At 33.6% G+C, this 12,033-nt stretch overlaps 1 protein-coding gene across 1 annotated transcript; it reads right to left on the reverse strand.

The window, feature by feature from the left end:
• Positions 1-7,658: 7,658 nt before the first annotated feature.
• On the reverse strand, positions 7,659-9,530 carry LOC119643765. The gene has a single exon (XM_038043230.1). It carries the CDS (start codon positions 9,528-9,530, stop codon positions 7,659-7,661), a length of 1,872 nt encoding a protein of 623 aa, XP_037899158.1.
• Between the last annotated feature and the right edge of the window lie 2,503 nt (positions 9,531-12,033).

A 12,033-nucleotide genomic window follows, 5' to 3' on the forward strand; every position in this document is an offset into this window, starting at 1 on the left:
ATACATATAAATATACACAATACGTACACAAGCAAAATGTCAATTTTCATAAACATAGCATTAAGATACATTTATTGCTTAATATTGCTTAATCTTTCCATTCAAGAATTGTAAATGCGTATGTGTACATTTACTTTCTTAAGAACATAAAGAATTTAAGTACTGATTAGTTAAGAGTATTGTTTATTAAGATAATTAAAATGAGATTTCATATACAATATTTAAAGTCTCGAAAGATGTAAGGCAGAGGTCTCCAAAGTGACACACAGGTCTCCAAAGTGACACACAGGTCTCCAGCTAATTGATAATTGCGTTAATACAGCCTCAGGGCAGGAGTCTGGGCAAAATCAGAAACGATAATAATGTCTTTTTATGACATATTTTTGGGATTAAAACAATTCAGTAATAGTGCTAACTCTTTTTAATATATAATTTAATTTGATGTATTTTATATTAAGTTTACAAAATTGCAAGCATTTTCGTTAGCGTTACATATATATATATAGATAAAATATCTAAGTTGGACCACTTTCACTTGAAGACCTCTGCTGACAAGTAGTAGCATAGCATTAAAAATAAGATTTAAATTCGCTTTAAACTTAACATTAGAAAAGCCTTAGATTATATAACATAAAAATTATTTATTTAATATCGTATTCAAATTCATAATGAATATAATTTACTTTTCATTACAATACCCTTAGATATAATAATAATACCGATGGCGATGTCATAGTAGTTAATAGTAAACAATAATTATTATAAAATAATAAAAAATAATGCAATTAATTATTATAATAACAAAAATAATAATAATGCTAAATACTAATAACAATAATGCTAAATAATAATAACAAATAAGATTATATTCGGCAGAGGCCGAAACTCCCATACCCATCACTATGTCTTTTGCATTTTATTCTTCAAGTTCTTTTATTTGATATCCACATCGCTGGTATTATTAACAAAAAATTAATCACTGTGTCTACTATATTCATTTTAGAATTAACCCATTTTTCGGCAGATATCTTTTATACCTTCATTTGAGGACCGTACAAAAGAATTTTAAACACATTGCTTTGTTTGCGTTATGATAAATAAGCATAAAACTTCAAAAAAGTGAAAAAAGATTATGTAATCGCTTGTAGCTTTGTGCGGGTGTGGCTTATTTGTTTTTCATTTTTGCACGAAAAGAGTAGAGTGTTTCACAAAGTAAATGTGAGCAATTTCAGTGTTCTAACTTTTATAATTTCTGAGTAACGAACAATAACATACAAATTGTTGTCAAGAAAAACGGAGTTGCGTTCAATTTATACTCCACTGCGGGCTTTTGCTTCAACTAATATGGCTCATTTTCAATATCAAACTGCGAAAACTTTAAACGTTTCTAGCAAATTTGTAGTCGATGTCATTTTTGCGATCAGGAAAGTACCAACAACAAATAACACACATACAGACAGATACGGCAAAATCAGTTCAGAATTTCACGTTGATCAAAAATATATATTTTTTATAGGGTCTCAGAAGCTTCCTTTAGTAGAGTTACATATATTATGCGAAAAGTAAAATGAGTGTACCCCCATATTGCAGTGGTGGGTATAAAAATAATAACAAATATAATAAAAACAAATTGTAAAAAGTAAATTATGACAGTAATAATAATAATAATCAGAAATGAATTAAAATAATGAAAAGTATAAAATGGAAGGAAAAATTTGGAAATAAATAATGCCCTGTGCAACAATTATAACAATAAGAACATTATATGCGCACCAAAAGAATTATAATCGACGTAAACAAAGAAAAATAAAAGGAAAATGCGAACAAATTTAAGAAAAAGCAAAAAAATCCTTGAGAACAAATCTAATTATATAACACTAATAAATATAATATATATATAAAAACAATTAAATATTAAAGCAAAAAAAAAAAAAAAAAAAAATTTAAACAACCTAAAATTTGATTACTACTTCTTACTGGGAAAAGATAAAAGTGTGTCTAGTAAGAAATTCTTCTCATTATGTATACGCTACTACGCTTAATATCAAAAAACGTTATCACGTTTTCTTCTTGATTAAAAGTATTCCCAGAAATAATGGAAAACAGAGGATATAATCGAGATTCGATATTAAGACCATATGCCTCATAAACTCTCCAATAAATCTAAAAAAATACAGTCCATGCATAGGGACACTAATTTATTATTTTTCATGTAAAAATATAGATACATTAAAATTTTATATCGCTAAAGCAGGCACCAGGTTGGTACGTGTGGTCGTTGTTATATTGAAATGTATTTAGGAAAGTGAATTGGCTTGCGAATAAATCAATATCAGGTGGAAACTGCCCTTTTACGTAAGTATTACATTACATTAAAAACTTTGCCTTCCGAGATGGTTATAGTTTTTAGGTTGCCTATTTATAAACATTACTTTATTTTAGCTTTCTTTAGTATATTGTAATGAATGTAATGCTGTTTAATGATGAAGCGTTCAAATATTTGTTTACGGGAAGATTCCCTATGAATCCTTCCCAAAGTGTTAGTGAATGTAGTTTAGCAGTTTAGCCCTAAGGTGCTCGGCTTCAGTGCGCCAAGTCTTTACGTCTTTTATAATGCCAATAAGTCTCGGCATAAGACGGTCCCTAAACTTTATGTTTCAGGCGGACTGAACGCCTTGTATTTCCAGCGAGTTAAACGCTAGGTTGAATTGTTTGATAACAACTGAATTTCTTTATTTTCTTTTGCACTTTTCATACTTAAATTTTACACTAAATTATTCTTATCTAAACAGGATTGTAATTGGTTACTAAATTATCCTTATCACTCACTAACTTATTCTTATCTAAACAGAATTATAATTGTTTACATGCGACATCGTATTGCATTACGATATACAATACTCATCCTAGTGAAGTGTGACATAAATTTTATTTTTATTTTACCAAAAGGATTATGCTGAAGTCGCATAATTCTGTCACACTTTAAGTGGATGCATACGATAGTATGCGATCACACTACAAAATATTGTTTTGCAGTATTAAAAAGGAAAAGTAATCATCTAATAAATAGGAATATGAAATTGAAGGCATTTAAATTCATATGTGTACATGGCCAAGAGAAACCACTAGCAGTGGCAGCCCAGACAGCGTGCTAATAAGGACATTAGTTACTAATTACAAACAACAAAGTCGGTCCCAAAACACTACTTTGGGGTACACCAGCTTGAATATTATAAATATAAAATCAAGTTCTCTGTCGTAATTTTATCTATCACTAAGATACTATTTTAGAATTATATAGTAATGTATTGGAAGTCGTTTTTAAGTTTATCAAGCAATTTCGTCCTTGAAGCAAGTGCGTGCCATGGTTTAACAAGAGAATTAAATATTATAACCGTAGGTAAAACGAATAATCCTGAAACGTTCCGTTTACGACTAGTTCCCCTATTCTGCTGCAAGGCATAGATTTAATTACCTCAACCATTTATATTAATGCAGATACTTTCAGTTGATAAAATCCTTACTGCTCGTTAATCCTAAATAACCTTTTAAGTTTGTCAACTCCAAAAGAAAAATTTCCGTATATGCCTCGCATGTTTCTTGCAATAGCTCTGAATCGTCTGATGATATTGAAACCTCAAATCTCTTTGCTGAATTCTTCAGGCGAAATTTCACCGTTAACTATCCGTATCCGAAAATTAACTCGGTTTCGGTTTCTAACTTGATTATTTCAGAAAATGACGTTTTACATGGTTTGAGGTCTCTAAAATATAGTTAGCGCATGGGCCTGTGATTCCATCATGTATATTCAAATCATGCTCTGATGAGCTAAGTGCTGTTATAATGATTTTTAATCAGTCCTTGAAATCAGGTTTGTGTTCGAAGAGTAGTTTCTTTATTTCAATTCACAAATAGGGAAATAGATGTCACGTCGACAACAAGAATGTCATATAGAAATTGTTTGAGCGAATAGTTACTCAGAATTACCTTTTGCTATTAAATCATATATTTCTCCATTCCAGCACGTCTTTCGGAAAGGAATTCTGTCACGGAACTTTTGGAATTTACTTGCCAAGTTTTCAAGGCTTCTTCTCGCACGGATATCGTATACACTGATTTTAGTAAAGCGTTTGACTTAGTTAACCATAACTTATTAGTCTTCAAACTCTATGTCTCTGGCTCTCCTATCTACTTAGTGAAATTTTGTTTAACTTCATCGCCTCACGTAAACCGACGTCTAGCGTCGCTCAAGGCAGCCATTATACATTAATGATTTCCCTTAGGTGATTACATCCAGCCAGTTGTTAATGTGCTCTGACGATGTTAAAATGATTTCTTCCTTCTCTTCGAAATCGTATCAACTTCAAATTGTTTTAAATAATTTGGTTACATGTGGCTCCTTAAATTGTATGGAATTAATTCTAAAAAAATACAAGAAACTTTCCTTCTCAAGGAGGAAGCCATTGTGTTGAGTATTCATTCGTGAATACTGAGTATTTCATCGATTCACACAAGAAAACGTAAATTCGTCTGTGGTTTTAGGGGTCTGTTCGACCGAAGATTACGTTTTAATTTCCACATTAATCTCTCTTTTGGTAAAGCTAGATCCGGGCTAGGTCTCATTAATATGTGTTCCAATAGAGCTTAAGGGTCCTTACATTGTAAAAAAGGTATACATGTGCTTAGTTAGATCAGTACTTGGGTATGCATCTGTTGTGTTGTCTCCTCCCTATAGATGTTATGTTCAATTGAATCCGCCCAAGAGCAATTCTTGCTATTTGCCCTTAAAAATTCGGGGTGGGATTCACTTGTCTCTCTGCCGCCTTATGGAAGTAGGTTGCTTCTGTTATCCTGACCGTCACTTGAGAAACGTAGATTTACTCTTGGTAATTCCTTTTTAATCAAGTTAATTAATGGTACTATCGATTGGCACATTGCTTGGTGAGGTAAGCTTTAATGTCCTTAATCGCTCCTCTAGGCACTTTATTTTTATTAAGCTTAGTCAATGTAAATATAATGATGAGAGGTTTAATCCGTTCACATTGTGTGCAGAAAACTAAATAAGGTCTATCACTTAATCTCAATATTGGACTACTTAAAGTGTATCAAAACAAACTTGCGCAATGTGCCCATGTCGCATTTGAACTAATGTGCAATATTAATATCTCACTGTGATTCGGAAATTAACTGATGTTTACTCTTATCGGTTGCCAAGCTTTTTCATGTGTGCAATGGTTTATGGGTTCATTTGCAAACTGCATCTGTACTGGCTGTGGGTGCGCCTGTATGCTCGCTGTGTACATTCTTTTTTTTATTCCTTATTTAGACTGTTATTTAAAATTTATATATGAATTATTATTTAACGGTTTGTGTGTTTTTTTTTTCTTTTCGTTACATCTGCTTATATAGTCTATACTAGTGTTTAATAATAAGAAGTATAAGACTTACTTCTATCTTTGTACAGTGTGGGAATTCTCATCTATAATTCATTCCATTGCTTGCAGAGATGGACTTACCACCGAAGTGAATGTTTCTACGAATTCTTTTTCTTTACTTCGATCTGTTTCCAAAATCCGTAACCGACCCTCGACGAACCCCAAAAATTGTTTTAAGATTGGAAACGCTCTTGAATATTCAAAACACTGAAGTAAATGTGTTGTTTTGTTAAATTTTTTTAGAAAAATTGGGATTAAAAGCGGATCCCAGCCATCGGTTTGGACTTCTAAATTATCCATATCGTGTATGCTTCTAAAACCCGCAACAGATGCTACGTCTGAGTATTTCGGTTAATTAAGTAGTCTTTGCATTACAGCAGTCACCAGCACACTTTCTTTATCACACCTAGCATGGAGAGCTTTTCTTGCCGTGTTATAGTTGTCCTTAGTGAGACTGAGATTATTAGGCAGAGATGCGGCTCCGATCAAATTGGACTTCAAATACCACGTTTTCTCTGCGGAAAAGATAGGTCGTTCGTGCGCAAGTTCAAGGAAGAGTTCTATTCTAGCCGACGCCGCGAAAGTTTGGTAATGATATCCCTGTCAAATTTTGTAGAGTTATTGCAGGAGTTATCGTTGCTGTTATAAGTTGCTTGGCGGCCCTTTAATTTAATTTCACTATCTGCGTCGCAATCGAATAATCGCGCTCCGAGTATTCATTGAGGCATAACCGGTTCATCCGATATCAAGCGAAAAATTATTTGCTTGCTTGCGCAATTATTGAACCACGGTCCATTTCTCGTCTAACTGTTTTGTCTTGGTTGCAAGATATATATGGAATATGAACGAAATCATCACCTTGAATGGCTGCCAGCGTATTTAGAATTTGGTCGATTTATATCTCCTTCTCTTGATTCTAATGACAGCAGCTCCTGACATCGACTATCCGGACCTGGGTTCCCTTTGCATTTGGAGATTATGTTGTATATCTTCCATTAACTTCTAGAATCTGTCGCTTATAGTCGTAAATATGTCCCTTTTGTAGTAGGAATGATTTTTTCTTGACTGGGGGTGCATATGCATTTGGTTGTTTCGTTGATTGAAGATTTCCACGGCTCCTTGAATTCCTTCTTTTTTTGCAGGTATTCTAGATCCTTTGGGGACTTTTTGTAGGTCAGTTAGTCCTTCTGGAGATCGATATCTAGCTCTTCCTGCTGGATCACGAGTTCATCAAAAGTAACCATTGCTTCTCTTACACTTGCAGTAGGCTATTCTTTCCGATGGTTCATGTGCTTTCTATTGAATCGCCTTCCGAGTTGAAGCGGTGGGAATTAGAGATAGTTTCAATGAAAGCACAGATTACGTTGAATCTAATGCTAAAAAAATTCCAAAGCGTCAATGAAACAATTTATCATTTCTTTCTAGCATCTTTTTATTAAAACGCCTTTAAAAGGAAAAGTTGTACTACAATTTCTTTAACATATGCGGAAATTTGAAGTTTTTTAGTTGACATAATTACTTGGTAAAAAAAATGAAGTTATTTTAGAGGTGTCTCATATAAAAGAAAAAAAACGGTAGACAAACATAAAAGAGACAAATTCAAGCCAGATGGCAAATTAATAATAGCTAAAAAGTCAAGCCATACAAAAGAAACACTGGAATTTCACCATTAACAACATTTTTTTTTGTTTTTGCCGTAAGAAGGTTAATGTACAAAATGAAAATATACTGAAAATGTTAAATATAAAAGGAAATATGCAAATGAACGCTGACACTAATCTTCACACTTATCCAAAATGAAGTGTGTATAATGGCAAAACGAGCCGTCGATTGCATTTTTTTTTGTACAAACACATTTCGTAGCCTTGTAAAGTGTTCACCAATTACGTGCCTACATTTAAATAAATGTTTATTTATATATATAGCGCGTTGTGTGATAATATTGGGAGTACGGGATTTAAAAGACGATTCCAAGTGTTTTAAAAAAAATCTTAACACTATCTGCAATAAGATTTCCTACAACGATTATAATTGGTAAATCAATCCTCATGTTATAACATAATAGACTCTTGAATAAACCAATTGGTTTCAAGGCGTCTCATTTCTCATCGTGACAAATATATACAACATTTTATCATCGTGCCATTTTCAGCTATATACAGCAACCTGACATCTACAGTTATATACAACATCTTCATCAGTCCATAGCATTAAACTTCAACATTATATTTCGCGGCACACCACTTGTAGTGTTGCAAGTTGCTTGCTTATGGGAACGCGAGTATAGTATTTTAAATTATGATATTTTAACCAAAACCTTTTCCCTTTAAGAAGAGACCAAGTGTTGAATTCAAAAAAGTTAAATTTCGCATCCTGTAGTATCCTTTTTAGATGAAATTTAGTGGACTTCACTGTAGCTTCCCAAAGGCCACCAAAATGCGGAGAGCACTGAGGTATGGTTTTCCAAATTATGCTACGCGAAGCACATTCATTAAATATAATATCTGTACTTTTAAACATTTTGTAAAGCTCATGCAACTCGTTTTTTGCACCAATAAAATTAGTTGCATTGTCACTGTAAATCACTAAGCATAGGCCACGTCGCCCAATGAAACGCCTTAAAGCAGCTAAGAAAGCTTGAGCAGATAAATCTTCTACCAACTCTAAATGTATGGCCTTTGTACAAAACCCTATGAAAACAGATATATAGCCTTTTGTAGAAATAATACCACGTCTGCCATAATATATTTGAAATGGACCACAAAAATCGACACCTATTACATTAAACGGTCTTGATTGTTGAACTCGTAAATCAGGTAAATCGACCATAAAATGGTTCTGTTTAATTGGATTAGTATGAAAGCATAAGACACAACTTCGACATATAGATCGACAGATAACCTTGCCGTGGATTGGCCAATAAGATTGACGTATTACGCTTAGTAATGTTTGTGGGCCAACATGATGATTAATTTTATGATAGTAGCGTGCCAGTGTGTACTTAAAAGCGTGATTTTTTGGTAATAGTATAGGATGTTTACTGTTGAAGTCCAGGTTACAGTTTCTTAATCGGCCACCCACTCTTAGTAAACCGTTATTATCAAAGAATGGTGATAAAGACTGTATATGACTTTTGGCATTAAGGTTAGCACCCTTTTGTACAGCTGCCATTTCAGCATGAAAAGAAATGACTTGTATGTATTTGATAATGTTTAGACGAGATGCGTCAAGTTCTGTAGCATCCAATGAACCGTATTTTCTTTTAGCCTTAAATTCACAATTATATATAAAACGCAGCATGTAAGCGACTGTGTTAAGCAAACGTACATAATCGTTGTGAAATTTAATACTAATGATTAAATCATGTTGTTGTGAAATTGTTGTTGTTAATATCATCTTTATAGGTTTTCTTTCTAATCTGTTATCATCGTATATTAAATTGTGTGGAAATTGTGGCCAAATAGACGAGGCTAATGTTAAAAAATTTGGCCCGGGAAACCAAAATGTTGAATGCATTAATTCAGCTGGTAACACAACACGAGATAATATATCAGCTGGGTTTAAATTGGATGGAATATGTCTCCATTGCGAGCGTGTTGAAACTTGTAGAATGATTGCCACCCTATTAGCAATAAAGGTACTCCAATTGCATGAGTCTTCTGATATCCAACTCAACACTATGGTTGAGTCGATCCAGAAGCAAATGTTGCTAAATTGTATAAAATCGTAGACTTCTTGAACTTTCTTAACGAGTTGTACCATTGTTACAGCAGCGCAGACTTCTAATCTTGGCAAACTACATTTCTTGATAGGTGCCATCTTTAATTTGGCACAAAGCAAATTTGAAGTTATCTTCGTCTCGTTATTTATACATCTGATGTATACACATGCACTATATGTGCTTGCTGAACTGTCAGAGAACACATGAATTTCATATTTTGCATCAGGAGTGATTGCTAAGCGATCCACTTCTAAATCGATTAAATTACATAATTGCCGTCTAAAATTTGACCACGCCATCTGGTATTTAATAGGCAATTCGTCATCCCAATCCAAATCTAACCGCCACAATTGTTGAATGAAAATTTTAGCCATTTTTATGAGTGGCGATATTAGGCCTATCGGATCAAAAAAATTGTAAAATTTTAGATAAAATTGTTCTTTTAGTATAATTTTCGTTGAATTTTATATCAATCTTGTAAAGAAATTTATCCTTTGCAGGATCCCAAACAATTCCAAGAGTTTTGATCGGATTTAAATTTTTAATGGTGAATAAAGTTTCACGATTTTCTTTAGGAATGTGTTTAATCAAATCTTGATGATTTGCACACCATTTGTTTAGGCTGAAACCTCCTTTAGATAAAATAGAAATTAATTGTGCTTGTAATTGCATGGCTTCATGAAGTGTGTTACAACCCGTTAGGAGATCATCTACATAAAAATATGTGTCTGTAGCATTAGCAGCTAACGGAAAATTATGTAGTTCATCAATACCTAATTGTTTTAATGCGCGCGTGGCTAAAAATGATGCAGATGCAGTTCCATATGTAACTGTAGTTAGTTGGTATAGCTGTACTGGTTGATCGCCTTGTGAACGCCATAACACAAAATATTATCGCCAGTCATCGGGATCGAGAGCAATTTGACGATACATTTTAGTTATATCAGCTGTGAATACAGAAGTGTAAGATCGAAACCATAAAGCTACCGGAAATAAATCAGGTTAGTGGCCCAACCATAAGAAGCTCGTTCAAAGATTTACCAGATGTGGTTGTTGATGACGCATCAAATACGACGCGTAACTTTGTTTTGGAACTCGAAAGTTTATGTACGCAGTGGTGCGGTAACATGTAATGTGGTTGTGAAAAATCAAATGATTGTACAATTTCCATATGTGAAAGTTGAATATATTTATTTATAAATTTAGTATAATCACTACGTAATTGTTAATTTGTTCCAAACTTTCGCTCAAGTGCCAGAAAGCGTTTAAAAGCAATGGCGTAAGAGTTACCCAACAAAGATGTTGATGATTTGAAAGGCAACTTTACACCAAATCGTCCGTCTGGCAACCTTGTAAAATTATTTTGAAAATGTAACTCACACTGCTCTTCTTCTTGTCATAATTTTGGCGAGCATTCCTTAAAACTTTCAATTTCCCAAAATGCTTTAATAGCATCAGACAGGTGATCATTTTGTTGAACGTTAGATATTTGTAATGAGTTGCACTTGACATTTGCAATTGAATTTGCATGGTGTGGAAGTGTGCCCGCGACAATCCAGCCTAAACGTGTATTGGTTAATATTGGGACGATTGCGTCCTAAGGCAATTTTACCATTCTCCAAAATATCAAAAAATATGTCACCACCCAATAACATGTCGGCTCGTTGTGGTATATTAAACCGTTCATCTGCTAATGTTCTGGTATGTTCCAGTTTGAAATATCAATTTCAGCATCAGGAAGGGTACCGCTTATTTGGTCAACTATGTGAGCTCCAAGAGTAATCGAGAATGGTTTAAGTAGCGATTCAATATTTGTGATACATTTAAAGTTTGATGTTTCCACAGTTTTATTTGCACATTGAAATTGAATTGGAGCGTATTGACGCTTTAGACCGGTCATATGAACCATGCGTTCAGAAATCATATTAATTTGTGAACCACCAACCAATAGAACACGACAAGGAAAGCGTTGGTTGTATTTCGATATAATATAAACAATTGTTGTAGTTAGTGTATTTCGTTCTGTGTGTTGTTTTTTCAAAGCAGCAACATTTTTAGGTTGTGCTTGATCACTCATGTTATGATTTGCATTTTCTGCAGGTTCGATATGACTTGTTTCATTGATTTGATTATGTTTTGAAGCAGTGTAATTTGCCACTTGCGGGCGTTCAAAATGTAATAGTGAATGATGGCCTCTGCCACATGTGTGACAACGACCTTTAGAGGTGCAATCAGATAAATTATGATTTTTGAATTTAAGACAATTGACACAAAGTTTAAGTGCACGTACTTTGTTCAATCTGTCAGCAGTAGATAAGCTTAAAAAATCAGAAAAGCGATATATAACTTGACCCGGTTTTTGACAAAAGCTGCAGCAATTTTTAATGGTAACAAAAGACTTTGCTGTTCTTTGAACCCTTTTTGGCTCTATAGCACGGCTAGTGGGAGCACCACCGGGTAAAGAAACAGAACTTAAATTACTCTCAAGAATTTGACAACGTCCTTTTAAAAAATTTTATAATTCAGAGAGTGTTGGTAAACGATCAACTGGCGCCTTTTCATTCCACTTATTCAATGTATCGGGACCAACCTTAGATGTTATGATGTATACCATAAGATCGTCCCATGATTCAACTGTACGATTAATATTTTTCAAACCTATAAGGTGATTGTTCATGGTATCGATTAATTCTCGTAAATTAGCTGCATTCGCATGAATGATCTTAGGATGCTGAAAAATTTGTTTGATATGCTGCTTCCCAATAATTTTCTTGTTGTCTTTCAACCTTTGTAATATTATTTCATAATTTTCAGCAATGATTTTTATGCCAGTTATAGGAGCCTTTGCGGCCGGACTCAATTTAGATACCAAATGAT

Source organism: Glossina fuscipes, unplaced genomic scaffold (genome assembly GCF_014805625.2).
Source record: "Glossina fuscipes isolate IAEA_lab_2018 unplaced genomic scaffold, Yale_Gfus_2 61594, whole genome shotgun sequence".
In the NCBI taxonomy this organism is placed as follows: Eukaryota; Metazoa; Arthropoda; class Insecta; order Diptera; family Glossinidae; genus Glossina; species Glossina fuscipes.